Source organism: Salmo trutta, chromosome 17 (genome assembly GCF_901001165.1).
Source record: "Salmo trutta chromosome 17, fSalTru1.1, whole genome shotgun sequence".
In the NCBI taxonomy this organism is placed as follows: domain Eukaryota; kingdom Metazoa; phylum Chordata; class Actinopteri; order Salmoniformes; family Salmonidae; genus Salmo; species Salmo trutta.
Genome location: NC_042973.1, coordinates 404,885 through 424,860, shown reverse-complemented (window position 1 = coordinate 424,860; position 19,976 = coordinate 404,885). Strand labels below are relative to the sequence as shown.

Sequence of the window (19,976 nt, the reverse complement as noted above, 5' to 3'; positions counted from 1 at the left end):
GGTGGCGCACAACTGACCCAGCACCGTCATGGTTTGGCCTGGGTAGGCCGTCATTAACTGACTTGCCTAGTTAAATAAATATATTGTTTCATGTGGGCCCCTGGAAGAGTAACTGATGCTTTTACACACAGAGAACAGTTTAATACACTCTAACACATAGGCTACAGTCAACACTACAACTCTCTATATAATCAGTCTCTTATACAGCCGTTTAAAGTGATTATTATTATCGAGCAACTCTTCCACGCCAAGAATCCTCTGTTGTGGTAATAGTGAACGCGCTCAGCCTCGGCAGCGCGCTTGATGGAGTCTCCGTGGACACAGACAGTCGCGCGCTTCGCTCCGAGTCCAGATCCGGGAAATGAGGGAACTCCGCGCCAGGTTTTCGAGTGATCTTTTTTTTTAAACATTTTTTTTTTTAAAGCGCCTCACTTTTAAAGCTCTGAATAACATAGACTACTACCTACGGACAGATAGGCAGCTGATGAGCGGAGGAGCAGCGGGAGGCGAGAACAGTCTGTAGAGAGTGAAATGATGCCTGAAGAACCGCTCAATCGGGGACAGTTGGATTAATGGGGGCAACTATTGTTTTGAAAATAATTTATTGGTTCAGATTTTTTTGTGGATTTCTAATCGGGTCCATGTCAAAATGCCATTTGCCAAACGGATCGTGGAACCCCAGTTACTTTGCAGGCATTCAGTCCCGAAAGAAGAGAGTTTGGTTTTCGATGATCTGTGTACGGTTAACAATGTGTCTCTGTCCCGGACCCTACGACAGCTCTCCGACCTGGCCCGGCACGCCTGCTCTCTCTTCCAGGAGCTGGAGAGCGATATCGTGTTTACCAACCAACGGGTCCGGGGACTGCAGAGTAAAGTCGGTCAACTTCAGCAGTCTATCTCTGGGTTAGACGCCAAGCAGGAGGCAGTACGTGAGTACACCACTTTCTACTACAGCTCAACTTTTTCTCCTTTTAGCCACAGCGTGCCATGTGTTCTCTGCGGTGCTGCGTAGCCAGCACATGGTATTCTAATATAAACTACAACTCAGTGGGAAACAGATTGGTGCTCTAAATACTGAATCTGAAGCATTGATACGGAATAGTAGTCAATAGGACACAGTGGGTTCCATCATGTTCATGTTGCGACTGTATTGGTTTATTAAACGCTTGGGTCTACGATATGGTCTGTTTTTATGTGTTCATGTGTTTCTATTCTAAGCGCAACTGATCGCTGGAGCGGCATGCTGACTGTTTCGCGGTAATCATCATTGTAGGCAATGGCACCAGTTTATTGATAACTGGCGTGGTGTAATTGCCATTTCAATGTTTTCAGATCCAGGCTCTATCCATACATACTATGCTTTAAATCTAAATGCGACAATGAGGTTAGTTTGCTGTCCCTTATTAGGGTTGGGTCCATGGTAACATAATGAGGGCTGAATTAGGGTTAGGTCTATAGTAACATAATGAGGGCTGTATTAGGGTTAGGTCTATAGTAACATAATGAGGGCTGTATTAGGGTTAGGTCTATAGTAACATAATGAGGCCATGTGGAGGGTTAGAGGACTGGAGCAGCAGATGGGTCTTTTTGTTTGTTTTTGTTTTGTTTATTGTGTAAGATGTATTTTTCAGTTTAATTAAAGATTAGATGAAATGTTTGATTCATGTACATTACACAGTTTTTTTTTCTCAGTAATTTCAGTCCCAATCTATTGCATTTTTTTTCAGTCCTCATCAACATTTCAATGCAGGATGGAAAAGAAGGGGTGTGAGGGAGTAACCAATCATTTCCCTGATACTGGCACAGCATGATGATGATGCTGTTGGCTGGCTAGTTTAATTTCTACACTCTAAAAGAATTCTGGGTTGTTTGGATGACCCAACTGCTGGGATGTAGTAGGGTCATGCTTCCATTAAAAAGACCAAGTCTAGGAGGCTGGGGCGTTGGGGGGCTAGGGCGCGTTGGGAGGCTGGGGAGCGTTGGGGGGCGTTGGGAGGCTGGGGGGCGTTGGGAGGCTGGGGCGTTCAGCTATGACGACTCAAACACCATTAAATTTGCGGATGACACAACAGTGGTAGGCCTGATCACAGACAACGATGAGACAGCCTATAGGGAGGAGGTCAGAGACCTGGCCATGTGGTACCAGGACAACAACCTCTCCCTCAACTCGATCAAGACAAAGGAGCTGATTGTGGACTAGAGGAAAAGGAGGACTGAGCACGCCCCCCTTCTCATTGACGGGGCTGTAGTGGAGCAGGTTGAGAGCTTCAAGTTCCTTGGTGTCCACATCACCAACAAACTAACTAACATGGTCCAAGCACACCAAGACAGTCGTGAAGAGGGCACGACAAAACCTATTCCCCCTCAGGAGACTGAAAAGATTTGGCATGGGTTCCTCAGATCCTCAAAGTTCTACAGCTGCACCATCGAGAGCATCCTGACTGGTTGCATCACTGCCTGGTATGGCAACTGCTTGGCCTCCGACCGCAAGGCACTACAGAGGGTAGTGCGTACGGCCCAGTACATCACTGGGGCCAAGCTTCCTGCCAACCAGGACCTCTATACCAGGCGGTGTCAGAGGAAGGCCCTAAAAATGGTCAGACTCCAGCCACCCTAGTCATAGACTGTTCTCTCTGCTACCACACGGCAAGCGGTGCCGGAGCGCCAAGTCTAGGTGCTAGACCTGAACAGCTATTAAAATGGCTACCCAGACTATTTGCATTTTCATTGTCACTTTTCAATAACTCTACCTACATGTACATATTACCTCAACTAACCGGTGCCCCGCACATTGACTCTGTACCGGTACCCCCTATATATAGAGTAAATGTCATTCCGGTTAATCTGTTCTGTTGTTTTGTTAAGATTGAACATTGACACTTTTGTAGCTTTAAGGGTATACTTCAGGATTGGCAGTGAGGCCAGGTCTACCTACGGCGGCCTCTCTCAATAGCAAGTCCATGACCATGGGGTCTGTACATAGTCAAAGCTTTCCTTTATTTTGTGTCAGTCACAGTGGTCAGGTATTTTGCCTCTGTGTACTCTCTGTTTAGGGCCAAATGGCATTCTAGTTTGCTCTGTTTTTTTTTGGTTAATTCTTTCCAATGTGTCAAGTAATTATCGTTTTGTTTTGTTTTCTCATGATTTGGTTGGGTCTAATTGTGTTGCTTTGTGGGGTGTGTTGTTTTTGTGAACAGAGCCCCACGACCAGCTTACTTAGGGGACTCTTCTCCAGGTTCATCTCTCACGATGTGATTGCTTTGTTATGGAAGGTTTGGGAATCACTTCCTTTTAGGTGGTTGTAGAATTTAACTGCTCTTTTCTGGATTTAGCTAATTAGCGGGTATTGGCCTAATTCTCCTCTGCATTATTTGGTGTTTTACGTTGTACAAGGAGGATATTTTTTCAGAATTCTGAATGCAGTCTCAATTTGGTGTTTCTCAATTTGTGAACTGTTGGTTGGTGAGCGGACCCCAGACTTCACAACCATAAAGGGCAATGGGTTCTATAACTGATTCAATATCTTTAGCCAGATCCTAATTGGTATGTTGAATTTTGTTCCTTTTGATGACATAGGAGGCTCTTCTTGCCTTGTCTCAGATCGTTCACAGCTTTGTGTAAGTTACCTGTGGCGCTGATGTTTAGGCCGAGGTATGTATAGTTTTTTTTGTGTGCTCTAGGGCAACGGTGTCTAGATGGAATTTGTTTGTTGTCTTGGCAGCTATCGTTTTTTGGAACACCATTATTTGTGTCTTACTGAGATTTACTGTCGGGCCCCAGGTCTGTCGGGCCCCAGGCCTGACAGAATCTGTGCAGAAGATCTAGGTGCTGCTGTAGGCCCTCCTTGGTTGGTGACAGAAGCACCAGATCATCAACAAACAGTAGACATTTGACTTCAGATTCTAGTAAGGTGAGGCCGGGTGCTGCAGACTGTTCTGGTGCCCTCGCAAATTTGTTGATAAAGTGCCGGAAAGTATTCAGACCCCTTGACTTTTTCCACATTTTGTTACATTACAGCCTTACTCTAAAAATGATTAAATCAGTCTACACACACAATACCCCATGATGACAAGGCAAAATCAGCTTTTTAGAAAGTTTAGCAAATGTATAAAAAAAGCGGAAATATCACATTCGCATTAGTATTCAGACCCTTTAATCAGTACATTGTTGAAGCACCTTTTGGCAGTGATTACAGCATTGAGTCTTGGGTATGATGCTACAAGCTTAGCACCCCTGTATTTGGGGAGTTCCTCCCATTCTTCTCAGCAGATCCTCTCAAGCTCTGTCAGGTTGGATGGGGAGCGTCTCTGCACAGCTATTTTCAGGTCTCTCCAGAGATGTTAGATCAGGTTCAAGTCTGGGCTCTGGCTGGGCCACTCAAGGATATTCAGAGACTTGCCCCGAAGCCACTCCTGCGTTGTCTAGGCTGTGTGCTTAGGGTCATTGTCCTGTTGAAAGGTCAACTTTCGCCCTAGTCTGAGATCCTGAGCGCTCTGGAGACACAATGTTATACTTTTCTCAACTTTATGCATATTGTTTTTATACTGAATTATCAGATCTTCAACCAAAACCTAATTTTAGATAAAGGGAACTAGAAAATTGATCCAAGTTTGTTATCTTTAACTTGAAATATAAACATGAGCTGGCTAATCACTTGCACGTGGGCTTGAGGGACTGAGACCTGTGTTCATGTTCTATAGTCTAATACCTGCTGCAATAAGTTAGTCATTATTAGTGACTGTGCATGGTTCTATTTACATTTGACTTATGCATGGTTCTATTTACATTTGACTTATGCATGGTTCTATTTACATTTGTAACAAAGGTTATTTTCATAGGCTGAACAGGGATTATTCCCCTAAAAAAGCATGTTAAACTATTTTTTTAAATAAAATTACATTTATTAGTGGGTCTTATGGTTGTTGAAGGCTTATATAATAAATAAAGGTGAATATTTTTTATTTTTTAGCCAAGGTATAATTTTACAAACCTGGAATTCATTAGATTATTGCTGACTGTTTGAAATGCAGTGTATTTCATCTTTTAATTGTACAAAGCTTATTTAGAGAGAACATAAACATTTTTGGATATATTGTGAATCGCCCATAAGTAAAAAACAAATGGAGATCTGATTTTAGACCATATCACCCAACTGTACTGGGAGGCTTATTAGAGGTACACATGAAAATGATTTTTATGTTTGAGCTGTTAGTGCAGGGTGAGCTGCACACAGTGGACTTCCTACTAGTGCACACTGCCTCAGTGTTAACAGTGTAACTCTGGTTCATAGGCACATGATTACTGTATACAATAGCTGTAGGATCAACAGAGGAATTCAGGGCGGCAGATGGGCAGTAGGGCCGGGGAGCAGGCAGCTGGGGGGGGGGGGGGGGGGGGCAGGGGAGCAGGCAGCTGGGGGGGGGGGGGGGGGGGGCAGGGGAGCAGGCAGCTAGGGGGGGGCAGGGGAGCAGGCATCTAGGGGGGGGGGGGGGGCAGGGGAGCAGGCAGCTGGGGGGGGGGGCAGGGGAGCAGGCAGCTAGGGGGGGGGGGCAGGGGAGCAGGCAGCTAGGGGGGGGGGCAGGGGAGTAGGCAGCTAGGGGGGTGCCGGGGAGCAGGCAGCTAGGGGGGGGCCGGGGAGCAGGCAGCTAGGGGGGGGCCGGGGAGCAGGCAGCCAAGGGGGGGGCAGGGGAGCAGGTAGCTAGGGGGTGCCGGGGAGCAGGCGTGCCGGCAGCTAGGGGGGGCCGGGGAGCAGGCAGCTAGGGGGGGCCGGGGAGCAGGCAGCTAGGGGGGGCAGGGGAGCAGGTGGGCAGGCAGCTAGGGGGGGCAGGGGACCCATCCAGCCTCCCTGACCCATCCTTCCTCCCTGACCCAGCCTACTCCCCTACCTCCCTGACCCGTCCAGCCTCCCTGACCCATCCTGCTCCCCTGCCTCCCTGACCCATCCTGCTCCCCTGCCTCCCTGACCCAGCCTGCTCCCCTGCCTCCCTGACCCATCCTTCCTCCCTGACCCATCCTTCCTCCCTGACCCATCCTTCCTCCCTGACCCATCCAGCCTCCCTGACCCTGCCTGCTCCTCTGGGATGATGCGGTACTCCACAGATACTCCTCACATGGGAGGGGAAGACTGGGGAGATTAGGAAGAGTAGAGATGTTGGGGAGGTGGCAGCGCTTGTTTATGAAAGTGTTTAGTTTATATGTGTAAGGGTTTAGCTGGAGGACATGTTAGTCATTACTGCTACATTCCTGAGGCTCCTGGCAGACAGGCGAGCAGAGCAAGTGCTGCTGCATGGTCCTCTCCTCCTAGAACCTGGTGTATATTTTCAGGACACAGTCTGTAGCAAATAAATTGGGAGATGAACATGTTTTGTCCAGCAGGTTATGGTACACCTCATGTATATAACAGACATGACTGTTCCTAATGCATGTTGAAGACCTTCCATACTATTACTTCAGCTCTGTTTGTTCTGTCTCCATGGAGACTGGAACACCTATTTGTTGTTGTTGATTGTTAGTTGGGGGGGCTGTTTGCGCTGATCTAAACTTGTTTTGTACATAATGTTTCCGCCATCGTTTCCGCCATCGTTTCCTATGACTGGAAAGAGCTTCTGGACATCAGAACAGCGACCACTAACCATGATTTGGATGAGGAATTCTACTTCTCACCTGGGCCCTGATCCCCGACACTCGGAAGAGACCGTGATATAGAGGCCGATGTGCGAGTACCCTGATGAAACTACGGGGGAGAGTAAATAATCTACCCTCTGTTCTATTGGCCAATGTACTGGAGAACCAACTGGCCTTCTAGGCAGAGTTGCAAAGAAAAAGCCATATCTCAGACTGGCCAATAAAAATAAAAGATTAAGATGGGCAAAAGAACACAGACACTGGACAGAGGAACTCTGCCTAGAAGGCCAGCATCCCGGAGTCGCCTCTTCACTGTTGACGTTGAGACTGGTGTTTTGCGGGTACTATTTAATGAAGCTGCCAGTTGAGAACTTGTGAGGTGTCTGTTTCTTAAACTAGACACTCTAATGTACTTGTCCTCTTGCTCAGTTGTGCCTTCCACTCTTTCTATTCTGGTTGGAGCCAGTTTGCTCTGTTCTGTGAAGGGAGTAGTACACAGCGTTGTACGAGATCTTTAGTTTGGTGGCAATTTCTCACATGGAATAGCCTTCATTTCTCTGAACCAGAACAGACTGGCGAGTTTCAGGAGAAAGGTCTTTGTTTCTGGCCATTTTGAGCCTGTAATCGAACCCACAAATGTTGACGCTCCAGATACTCAACTAGTCTAAAGAAGGCCAGTTGTATTGCTTCTTTAATCAGAACAACAGTTTTCAGCTGTGCTAACATAATTGCAAAATTGTTTTCTAATGATCAGTTAGCCTTTTAAAATGATCAACTTAGATTAGCTAACACAACGTGCCATTGGAACACAGGAGTGATGGTTGCTGATAATGGGCCTATGTAGATATTCCATTAAAAATCTGCCGTTTCCAGCTACAATAGTCATTTACATTGTTAACAATGTCTACACTGTATTTCTGATCAATTTGATGATATTTTAATGGACAAAAAATGTGCTTTTCTTTCAAAAACACGGACATTTTTAAGTGACCCCAAACTTTTGTGTGGAAAAAATAATATATTTTTACACACACACACACCACTACATTGACACTCTCACACACATTCACATACAATACATATTTTTTTATTTAACCAGGTAGGCCAGTTGAACAAGTTCTTATTTACAACTGCGACCTGGCCAAGAAAGTAAAGCACTGTGACAAAAACAACACATAGTTACACATGGGATAAACAAACGTATAGTCAATAACACAATAGAAAAGGTCTATGTACAGTGTGTGCAAATGTAGTAAGATTAGGGAGGTAAGGCAATAAATAGGCCATAGTGGTGAAATAATTACAATTTAGCATTAATACTGGAGTGATAGATGTGCAAGTTGAGATTCTGGGGAGCAAAAAAATAAATAACAATATGGGGATGAGGTAGTTGGGTGTGCTATTTACAGATTTTTTTTTTTTCACCTTTATTTAACCAGGTAGGCAAGTTGAGAACAAGTTCTCATTTACAATTGCGACCTGGCCAAGATAAAGCAAAGCAGTTCGACAACATACAACAACACAGAGTTACACATGGAATAAAACAACATACAATCAATGATACAGTAGAAAAAAATAAGACTATATACAATGTGAGCAAATGATGTGAGATAAGGGAGGTAAAGGCAAACAAATGCCATGGTGGCAAAGTAAATAAAGTATAGCAAGAAAAACACTGGAATGGTAGATTTGTAGTTTGAAGAAAGTTAAAAGTTAAAATATAAATAATATGGTGCAAATGAGCAAAATAAATAAAATAAATAAATACAGTAGGGGAAGTGGTAGTTGTTTGGGCTAAATTATAGATGGGCTATGTACAGGTGCAGTGATCTGTGAGCTGCTCTGACAGCTGGTGCTTAAAGCTAGTGAGGGAGATAAGTGTTTCCAGTTTCATAGATTTTTGTAGTTCGTTCCAGTCATTGGCAGCAGAGAACTGGAAGGAGAGACGACCAAAGGAGGAGTTGGCTTTAGGGGTGACCAGAGAGATATACCTGCTGGAGCGAGTGCTACAGGTGGGTGCAGCTATGGTGACCAGTGAGCGGAGATAAGGAGGGACTTTACCTAGCAGGGTCTTGTAGATGACCTGGAGCCAATGTGTTTGGCGACGATTATAAAGCGAAGGCCAGCCATCGAGAGCGTACAGGTCGCAGTGGTGGGTAGTATATTGGGCTTTGGTGACAAAATGGATGGCACTGTGATAGACTGCATCCAGCTTGTTGAGTAGGGTATTGGAGGCTATTTTCTAAATGACATCGCCGAAGTCGAGGATTGGTAGGATGGTCAGTTTTACGAGGGTATGTTTGGCAGTATGAGTGAAGGATGCTTTGTTGCGAAATAGGAAGCCAATTCTAGATTTCACTTTGGATTGGAGATGATTGATGTGAGTCTGGAAGGAGAGTTTACAGTCTAACCAGACACCTAGGTATTTGTAGTTGTCCACAAATTCTAAGTTAGAACCGTCCAGAGAAGTTATGCTGGACGGGCGGGCAGGTGCAGGCAGCGATCGGTTGAAGAGCATGCATTTAGTTTTACTTGTGTTTAGGAGCAGTTGGAGACCACGGAAGGAGAGTTGAATGGCATTAAAGCTCGTCTGGAGGGTTGTTAACACAGTGTCCAAAGAAGGGCCAGAAGTATACAGAATGGTGTCGTCTGCGTAGAGGTGGATCAGAGATTCACCAGCAGCAAGAGCGACATCATTTATGTATACAGAGAAAAGAGTTGGCCCAAGAATTGAACCCTGTGGTACCCCCATAGAGACTGCCAGAGGTCCAGACAGTAGGCCCTCCGATTTGACACACTGAACTCTGTCAGAGAAGTAGTTGGTGAACCAGGCGACGCAATCGTTTGAGAAACCAAGGCTACTGAGTCTGCCGATGAGGATGTGGTGATTAACAGAGTCAAAAGCTTTGGCCAGGTCAATGAATACGGCAGCACAGTATTGTTTCTTATCGATGGCGGTTACGATGTCGTTTAGGACCTTGAGCGTGGCTGAGGTGCACCCATGACCAGCTCTGAAACCAGATTGCATAGCGGAGAGGGTGCGGTGAGATTCGAAATAGTCGGTAATCTGTTTGTTGACTTGGCTTTCGAAGACTTTAGAAAGGCAGGGTAGGATGGATATAGGTCTGTAGCAATTTGGGTCAAGAGTGTCACCTCCTTTGAAGAGGGGGATGACAGCAGCTGCTTTCCAATCTATGGGAATCTCAGACGACACGAAAGAGAGGTTGAACAGGCTAGTAATAGGGGTTGCAATAATTTCGGCAGATAATTTTAGAAAGAAAGGGTCCAGATTGTCAAGCCCAGCTGATTTGTAGGGGTCCAGATTTTGCAGCTCTTTCAGAACATCAGCTGAATGGATTTGGGAGAAGGAGAAATGGGGGAGGCTTGGGCGAGTAGCTGTGGGGGGTGCAGTGCTGTTGAATGCAGTAGGGGTAGTTAGGTGGAAAGCATGGCCAGCCGTAGAAAAATGCTTATTGAAATTCTCAATTATAGTGGGCTTATCGGTGGTGACAGTTTCCTATCCTCAGTGCAGTGGGCAGTTGGGAGGAGGTGTTCTTATTCTCCATGGACTTTACAATGTCCCAGAACTTTGTAGAGTTGGAGTTGCACGAAGCAAATTTCTGTTTGAAAAAGCTAGCCTTTGCGTTTCTAACTGCCTGTGTGTATTGGTTTCTAACTTCCCTAAAAAGTTGCATATCGCGGGGGCAGTTCGATGCTAATGCAGAACGCCACAGAATATTTTTGTGTTGAAGGGCAGTCAGGTCTGGGGAGAACCAAGGGCTATATCTGTTCCTGGTTCTAAATTTCTTGAAAGGGATGGATGGGCTGTGTACAGTGATCAGTAAGCTGCTCTAACAGCTGATGCTTAAAGTTAAAGGGAGATACAAGACACCAGCTTCAGTGATTTTTCTTTATTACATTTTTATATATTTTTTTCAATTCATTCCAGTCATTGGCAGCAGAGAGCTGGAAGGAAAGGCGGCCAAAGGGGGTTTTGGCTTTGGGGATGACCAGTGAGATATACCTGCTGAGGCGTGGGCTACGGGTGGGTGTTGCTATGGTGACTAGTGATCTAAGGTGGGGCTTTACCTAGCAAAGACTTATCGATGACCTGGAGCTAGTGGGTTTGGCGACGAATATGTAGCGAGGGCCAGCCAACGAGAGCGTACAGGTCACAGTATACGGTGCTTTTGTGACAAAACGGATGGCACTGTGATAGACTACATCCCGTTTGTTGAGTTGAGTGTTGGGGGCTATTTTGTAAATTATATCGCCGAAGTCAAGGATCGGTAGGATGGTCAGTTTTACGAGGGTATGTTTGGCAGCATGATTGAAGGAGACTTTTGTGAAATAGGAAGCCGATTTCTAGATTTAATTTTGGATTGGAGATGCTTAATGTGAGTCTGGAAGGAGAGTTTACAGTCTAACCAGACACCTAGGTAGTTGTCCACATATTCTAGGTCAGAACCGTCCAGAGTAGTGATGCTAGTCGGGCGGGCGGGTGCGGGCAGCAATCGGTTGAAGAGCATGCATTTAGTTTTACTAGCATTTAAGAGTAGTTGGAGGCCACGGAAGGAGAGTTGTATTGCATTGAAGCTCATTTGGATGTGTAAGTGTCCAAAGAAGGGCCAGATGTGTACAGATTGGTGTCGTCTGCGTAGAGGTGGATCAGAGAATCACCAGCAGCAAGAGAAACATCATTGATATATTTACAGAGAAGAGAGTTGGCCTGAGAATTGAACCCTATGGCACCCCCATAGACTGCCAGAGGTCCGGAAAACAGGCCCTCCGATTTGACACACTGAACTCTCTGAGAAATAGTTAGTGAACCAGGCGAGGCAGTTATTTGAGAAACCAAGGCTATTGGGTCTGCCGATAAGAATGCGGTGATTGACAGAGTCAAAAGCCTCGGCCAGGTCGATGAAAATGGCTGCACAGTACTGTCGTTTATCGATGGCGGTTATGATATCGTTTAGGACCTTGAGGGTGGCTGAGGTGCAGCCGTGACCAGCTCAGAAACCAGATTTCATAGCGGAGAAGGTACGGTGGGATTAAAAAATGGTCAGTGATCTGTTTGTTAACTTGGCTTTTGAAGATTTTAGGAAGGCAGGGCAGGATGGATATGCAGTTGAAGTCGGAAGTTTACATACCCCTTAGCCAAATACATTTAAACTCAGTTTTTCACAATTCCTGACATTAAATCCTAGTACAAATTCCCTGTCTTAGGTCAGTTAGGATCACCACTTTATTTTAAGAATGTGAGATGTCAGAATAATAGTAGAGTGATTTATTTCAGCTTTTATTTCTTTCATCACATTCCCAGTGGGTCAGAAGTTTACATACACTCAATTAGTATTTGGTAGCGTTGCCTTTAAACTGTTTAACTTCGGTCAAACGTTTCAGGTAGCCTTCCACAAGCTTCCCACAATAAGTTGGGTGAATTTTGGCCCATTCCTCCTGACAGAGCTGGTGTAACTGAGTCAGGTTTGTAGGCCTCCTTGCTCGCACACACTTTTTCAGTTCTGCCCACAAATTTTCTTCAGGATTGAGATCAGGGCTTTGTGATGGCCACTCCAACACCTTGACTTTGTTGTCCTTAAGCCATTTTGCCACAACTTTGGAAGTATGCTTGGGGTCATTGTCCATTTGGAAGACCAATTTGCGACCAAGCTTTAACTTCATGAATGATGTCTTCAGATGTTGCTTCAATATGTCTACATCATTTTCCTGCCTCATGATGCCATCTATTTTGTGAAGTGCACCAGTTCCTCCTGCAGCAAAGCATCCCCACAACATGATGCTGCCACCCCCGTGCTTCACGGTTGGGGTAGTGTTATTCGGCTTGCAAGCCTCCCTCTTTTTCCTCCAAACATAACGATGGTCATCATGGCCAAACTGTTCTATTTTTGTTTCATCAGACCAGAGGACATTTCTCCAAAAAGTACAATCTTTGTCCCCATGTGCAGTTGCAAAACGCAGTCTGGCTTTTTTATGGCGGTTTTGGAGCAGTGGCTTCTTCCTTGCTGAGCGGCCTTTCAGGTTCTGTCGATGTAGGACTTCTTTTTCTGTGGATATAGATACTTTTGAAGCTGTTTCCTCCAGCATCTTCACAAGGTCCTTTGCTGACGTTCTGGGATTGATTTGCACTTCACAGCAAAGTACGTTAATCTCTAGGAGACAGAACGCGTCTCCTTCCTGAGTGGTATGATTGCTGTGTGGTCCCATGGGGTTTGTACTTGCGTACTATTGTTTGTACAGATGAACGTGGTACCTTCAGGCGTTTGGAAATTGCTCCCAAGGATGAACCAGACTTATAGAGGTCTACAATATTTTGGAGGTCTTGGCTGTTTTCTTTTGATTTTCCCATGATGACTAGCAGAGGGGCACGGAGTTTGAAGGTAGGCCTTGAAATACATAAACAGGTACACCTCCAATTGACTCAAATTATGTCAATTAGCCTATCAGAAGCTTCTAAAGCCATGACATCATTTTCTGGCATTTTCCAAGCTGTTTAAAGGCACAGTCAACTTAGTGTATGTAAACTTCTGACCCACTTGAATTGTGATTATAATTCACTGTAAGTGAAATAATCTGTCTGTAAACAATTGTTGGAAAAATTCCTTGTCATGCACAAAGTGTATGTCCTAACCGACTTGCCAAAACTATATTTTGTTAACAAGAAATTTGTGGAGTGGTTGAAAAACGAGTTTTAATAACGCCAACCTCAGTGTATGTAAACTTCCGACTTCAACTGTAGGTCTGTAACAGTTTGGGTCCAAGGTGTCTCCCTCTGAAGAGGGGGATGACCGTGGCAGCTTTCCAATCTTTGGGGATCATTTACATTTACATTTTAGTCATTTAGCAGATGCTCTTATCCAGAGCGACTTACTGTAGTGAATGCATACATTTTACTTTTTTTTTTTTCTGTGCTGGCCCCCCATGGGAATCGAACCCACAACCCTGGCGTCGCAAACACCATGCTCTACCAACTGAGCTACAGGCAAGGCTCAGACAATACAACAGAGGTTGAACAGGTTAGTAATAGGGGTTGCAACAATTTCGGCGGATACTTTTAGAAAGGGAGGGTCCAGATTGTCTAGCCCAGCTGATTTGTAGGGATCCAGATTTTGCAGCTCTTTTAGAACATCAGCTGTCTGGATTTGGGTGAAGGAGAAGCGGGGGGGGGGGGCTTGGGCCAGTTGCTGCGGGGGGTGCAGAGCTGTTGGTTGGGGTAGCCAGGTGGAAAGCATGGCCAGCCGTAGAGAGATGCTTATTGAAATGCTCGATTATCGTAGATTTATTGGTGGTGACAGTGTTTCCTAGCCTCAGTGCAGTGGGCAGTTGGGAGGAGGTGCTCTTATTCTCCATGGACTTTGGAATTAGTGCTACAGGAGGCAAATTTCTGTTTGAATAAGCTAGCCTTTCCTAACTGACTGTGTATATTGGTTCCTGACTTCCTTGAAAAGTTGCATATCGTGGTGGCTATTCGATGCTAATGCAGAACGCCACAGGATATTTTTGTGCTGGTCAAGGGCAGTCAAGTCTGAGGTGAACCAAGGGCTATATCTGTTCTTAGTTCTAATTTTTTTTTGAATGGGGCATGCTTATTTAAGATGGCAAGGAAAGTACTTTTGAAGAACGACCAGGCATCCTCTACTGACGGGATGAGGTCAAAATCCTTCCAGGATATCCGGGCCAGGTCGATTAGAAAGGCCTGCATGCTGAAGTGTTTTAGGGAGCGTTTGACAGTGATGAGGGGTGGTCGTTTGACCATGGACAGAGGCAATGAGGCAGTGATCGCTGAGATCCTGGTTGAAGACAGCAGAGGTGTATTTAGAGGGAAATTTGGTCAGGAGGATATCTGAGGGTGCCCATGGTTACGGATTTGGGTTGATGTCGCGCTGTGCAGACTGGCAGGTATTGACCGGGCTGAGGCTGGCTGGTGTCAGAGTTAACGGTGAAGACCGCTAGCAGTGGCTAACTGACTACTGGCTAGTTAGCTGGCTAGGTTCTGATGGGGGTTCTGGTTCTAAAGTATAAAATAGCAGATCCGTACCACATTGGGTGAGGCAGGTTGTTCAGTCCGTAGATGGAAAGTGAGTTTACAATATATACGGGGAAAACTATTATTTACACGGGACAAGAGAAAACACATGTCCGACTGCCACAGCATCTTGGATTGTTTTGCACACACACACACACACACACACACACACACACACACACACACACACACACACACACACACACACACAGCACACAGCACAAAGATGCATACATACACATTTTCTGCTGCTACTCTGTTCTTTATTTTACTTGTATTATCTATCCTGATGCCTAGTCACTTTACCCTGCCTTCATGTACATATCTACCTCAAATACCTCATACCTCTGCAGATTGTTCTCGTACTGGTACTTGCTGCATTTGGAAACTTTTACTTTTTCCACATTTTGTTCCATTACAGCCTTATTCAAAAATGTATACAATTATTTCTCTCATCAATCTACACACAATACCCCATAATGACAAAGCGAAAAAACAGGTTTAGAAAAAAACAAATACCTAATTTATGTAAGTATTCAGACCCTTTGCTATCAGACTAGAAACTGGGCTCAGGTGCAGCTTGTTTCCATTTGATCATCTTTTATGTTTCTACAACTTGATTTGGAGTCCACCTGCGATAAATTCAATTGATTGGACATGATTTGGAAAGGCACGTACCTGTCTATATGAGTTCCCACAGTTGACCAGTGCATGTCAGAGCAAAAACCAAGCCATGAGGTCAAAGGAATTGTCCGTAGAGCTCCAAGACAGGATTGTGTTGTGGCACAGATCTGGGGAAGGATACCAAAACATTGCTGGAGCATTGAAGGTCTCCAAGAACACAGTGGACTCCATCATTCTGAAATGGAAGAAGTTTGGAACCACCAACTCTCCTTAAATCTAGCCGTTGGCCAAACTGAGTAATCGGGGGAGAAAGGACCTCGGTCAGGGAGGTGACCAAGAACCTGATGGTAACTCAGACAGAGTCCCAGAGTTCCTCTGTGGAGGTGGGACAACTTTTCAGAAGGACAACCATCTCTGCAGCTCTCCACCAATCAGGCCTTTATGGTAGGGTGGCCAGACTGAAGCCACTTCTCAGTAAAAGGCACATGACAGCACGCTTGGAGTTTGCCAAAAGGCACCTAAAGGACTCTGACCATGAGAAACAAGATTCTCTGGTCTGATGAAACCAAGATTGAACTCTTTGGCCTGAATGCCAACCGTCACGTCTGGAGGAAAGCTGGCACCATCCCTACAGTGAAGCATGGTTGTGGCAGCATCATGCTGTGGGGATGTTTTTCAGCAGCAGGAACTGGGAGACTAGTCAGGATCAAGGCAAAGATGAACGGAGCAATGTACAGAGATCCTTGATGAAAACCTGCTCCAGAACGCTCAGGACCTCAGACTGGGGCAAAGGTTCTCCTACCAACAGGACAACAACCCTAAGCACACAGCCTAGACAACGCAGGAGTGGCTTTGGTACAAGTCTCTGAGTGGCCCAGCCAGTACCTGGACTTGAACCCGATCGAACATCTCTGGAGAGACCTGAAAATAGCTGTGCAGTGACGCTCCCCATCCAACCTGACAGCGCTTGAGAGGATCTGCTGAGAAGAATGGGAGGAACTCCCCAAATACAGGTGTGCCAAGCTTGTAGCGTCATACCCAAGAAGATTGAGGCTGTAATGGCTGCCAAAGGTGCTTCAACAAAATACTGAGTTAAGTGAATACCTATGTAAATGTGATATTTCAGTTTTTTTAATATAAAATTAGCAAACATTTCTAAACTTTTTTTTTTTCTTTGTCATTATGGGGTATATTTTGTGTGTAGATGAGGGGGGAAAAAAACAATATAATTCATTTTAGAATAAGGCTGTAACATAAGTCAAGGGGTCTGAATACTTTCCTAATGCAGTATAGCTCCACATTGCTCTGGTACTGGAACTCCCTGTATATACAGTTGAAGTCGGAAGTTTACATACACCTTAGCCAGATACATTTAAACTCCGTTTTTCACAATTCCTGACATTTAATCCTAGTAAAAATGTCCTGTCTTAGGTCAGTTAGGATCACCACTATATTATAAGAATGTGAAATGTCAGAATAATAGTTGAAAGAATTCTATATTTCAGCTTTTATTTCTTTCATCACATTCCAAGTGGGTCAGAAGTTTACATACATGCATTACGTTACATTTTAGTCATTTAGCAGACACTCTTATCCAGAGCGACTTACAGTAGTGAATGCATACATTTCATACATTTTTTTTTCTTCTCCGTACTGGTCCCCTGTGGGAGTCGAACCCACAACCCTGGCGCTGCGAACACCATGCTCTACCAACTGAGCCACACGGGACCTAGATAAAGCCCCGCCTTATCTCAGCTCACTGGTCACCATAGCAGCACCCACCCGTAGCACGCGCTCCAGCAGGTATATCTCACTGGTCACCCCCAAAGCCAATTCCTCCTTTGGTCATCTTTCCTTCCAGTTCTCTGCTGCCAATGACTGGAACGAACTGCAAAAATCTCTGAAGCTGGAAACTCATATCTCCCTTACTAGCTTTAAGCACCAGCTGTCAGAGCAGCTCACAGATCACTGCACCTGTACATAGCCCATCTATAAATAGCCCATCCAACTACCTCATCCCCATACTGTATTTATTTATCTTGCTCCTTTGCACCCCATGTGTAACTGTGTGTTGTATGTGTTTTTAATTGCTATGCTTTATCTTGGCCAGGTCGCAGTTGCAAATGAGAATTTGTTCTCAACTAGTCTACCTGTTTAAATAAAGGTGAAATAAAAATACCTTGACTTTGTCCTTACTTCCAAAGTTGTGGCAAAATGGATTATGCTTGGGGTCATTGTCCATTTGGAAGACCCATTTGCGACCAAGCTTTAACTTTCTGACATCTTGAGATGTTGCTTCAATATGTCCACATAATTTTCCTCCCTCATAATGCCATCTATTTTGTGACTGACTTGCACCAGTCCCTCCTGCAGCAAAGCACCCCCACAACATGATGCTGCCACCCCCGTGCTTCACAGTTGCGATTGTGTTCTTCGGCTAGCAAGCCTCCCTCTTTTTCCTCCAAACATAACAATGATCATTATGGCCAAACAGTTCTATTTTTGTTTCTTCAGACCAGAGGACATTTCTCCCAAAATTACGATCATTGTCCCCGTGTGCAGTTGCAAACCGCAGTCTGGCTTTTTTTATGGCCGTTTTGGAGCAGTGGCATTTTCCTTGCTGAGCAGCCTTTCAGGTTATGTCGACATAGGACTCGTTTAACTGTGGATATAGATACTTTTGTACCTGTTTCCTCCAGCATCTTCACAAGGTCCTTTGCTGTTGTTCTGGGATTGAGTTGCACTTTCGCACCAAAGTACGTTCATCTCTAGGAGACAGAACGTGTCTCCTTCCTGAGCGGTATGACGGCTGTGTGGTCACATGGTGTTTTTACTTGCGTACTATTGTTTGTACAGATGAATGTGGTACCTTCAGGTGTTTGGAAATTGCTCCCAAGGATGAACCAGACTTGTGGAGGTCTACAATTTTTTTTCTGATGTCTTGGCTGATTTGTTTTGATTTTCCCATGATGTCAAGCAAAGAGGCACTGAGTTTGAAGGTAGGCCTTGAAATACATCCACAGGTACATCTCCAATTGACTATCAGAAGCTTTTAAAGTCATTACATTTTTCTGGCATTTTCCAAGCTGTTTAAAGGCACAGTCAACTTAGTGTATGTAAACTTCTGACCACTGGAATTGTGATACAGTGAAATAATCTGTCTAAACAATATTTGGAAAAATTACTTGTCATGCACAAAGTGTATGTCCTAACCGACTTGCCAAAACGTTATTTTGTTAACAAGAAATTTGTGGAGTGGTTGAAAAAAATGACTCCAACCTAAAGTGTATGTAAACTTCTGACTTCAACTGTAGCTCCACATTGATCTGGTACTTCCTGTATATAGCTCCACAGTGCGCTGGTACTTCCTGTGTATAGCTCCAGTCTTATAAAATAAATTTCTCTTGTTACTATTTTATTTTTAAACTCTGCATTGTTGGTTAATGGCTCATAAGTAAGAATTTCACGTTAAAGTCTACACCGGTTGTTTTCAGCGCATGTGACAAGTACAAGTCCAAACTCTATACACCAGGTCCTGTCCCAGCACTTATGCCCCCTGTCCCAGCACTTATGCCCCCTGTCCCAGCACTTATGCCCCCTGTCCCAGCACTTATGCCCCCTGTCCCAGCACTTATGCCCCCTGTCCCAGCACTTATGCCCCCTGTCCCAGCACTTATGCCCCCTGTCCCAGCACTATGCCCCCTGTCCAGTCCCAGCACTATGCCCCCTGTCCAGTCCCAGCACTATGCCCCCTGCCCAGTCCCAGCACTATACACCAGTCCCAGCACTATACACAAGTCCCATACGCCATGCCCCCTGTCCCATACGCCATGCCCCCTGTCCCATACGCCATGCCCCCTGTCCCAGCACTATGCAGGTTGAGAGCTTCAAGTTCCTTGGTGTCCACATCACCAACAAACTAACATGGTCCAAACACACCAAGAAAGTCGGGAAGAGGGCACAACAAAGCCTATTCCCCCTCAGGAGACTGAAAAGATTTAGCATGGGTCCTCAGATCCTCAAAAGGTTCTACAGCTGCAACACCGAGAGCATCCTGACTGGTTGCATCACTACCTGGTATGGCAATTGCTCGGCCTCTGACCGCAAGGCACTACAGAGGGTAGTGCGTACGACCCAGTACATCACTGGGGCTAAGCTGCCTGCCATCCAGGACCTCTGCACTAAAAATTGTCAAAGACCCCCAGCCACCCCCAGTCATAGACTGTTTTCTCTACTACCGCATGGCAAGCGGTACTGGAGTGCCAAGTCTAGGACAAAAAGGTTTTACCCCCAAGCCATAAGACTCCTGAACAGGTAATCAAATGGCATACTACCTCAATCAGCCTGAATAACCGGTGCCTGTATGTAGCCATGCTACTGTTATTTTTCAGTCTTTTTACTGTTGTTTTATTTATTTTACTTAACTATTGTTCACCTAATACCTTTTTTGCACTGTTCGTTAGAGCCTGTAAATAAGAATTTCACTAAGGTCTACACCTGTTGTATTTGGCGCGAGTGACAAATAAACTTTGATTTGAAGTCCCAGCACTATACCCCAGCCCCAGCACTATGCCCCAACACCGTACCCCAGCCCCAACACCGTACCCCAGCCCCAACACCGTACGCCAGCTCCAGTCCAAGCCCTATACCCCAGACTCTGGGGCTATGAGCCCAGACTATAGCT

At 45.2% G+C, this 19,976-nt stretch overlaps 1 protein-coding gene across 2 annotated transcripts in view; it reads left to right on the top strand.

Annotated features, from left to right (window-relative positions):
* Positions 1–454: 454 nt before the first annotated feature.
* The window catches only part of nhsa (Nance-Horan syndrome a (congenital cataracts and dental anomalies)), a 111,325-nt gene continuing 91,803 nt past the window's right edge, over positions 455–19,976 (top strand). For both annotated transcript variants that reach the window (XM_029695317.1, XM_029695316.1), the window contains exon 1: positions 455–929. In XM_029695317.1, coding sequence (XP_029551177.1) covers positions 650–929 — 280 coding nt within the window. In that variant the 5' untranslated portion in view covers positions 455–649. The remainder of the gene's footprint in view (positions 930–19,976) is intronic.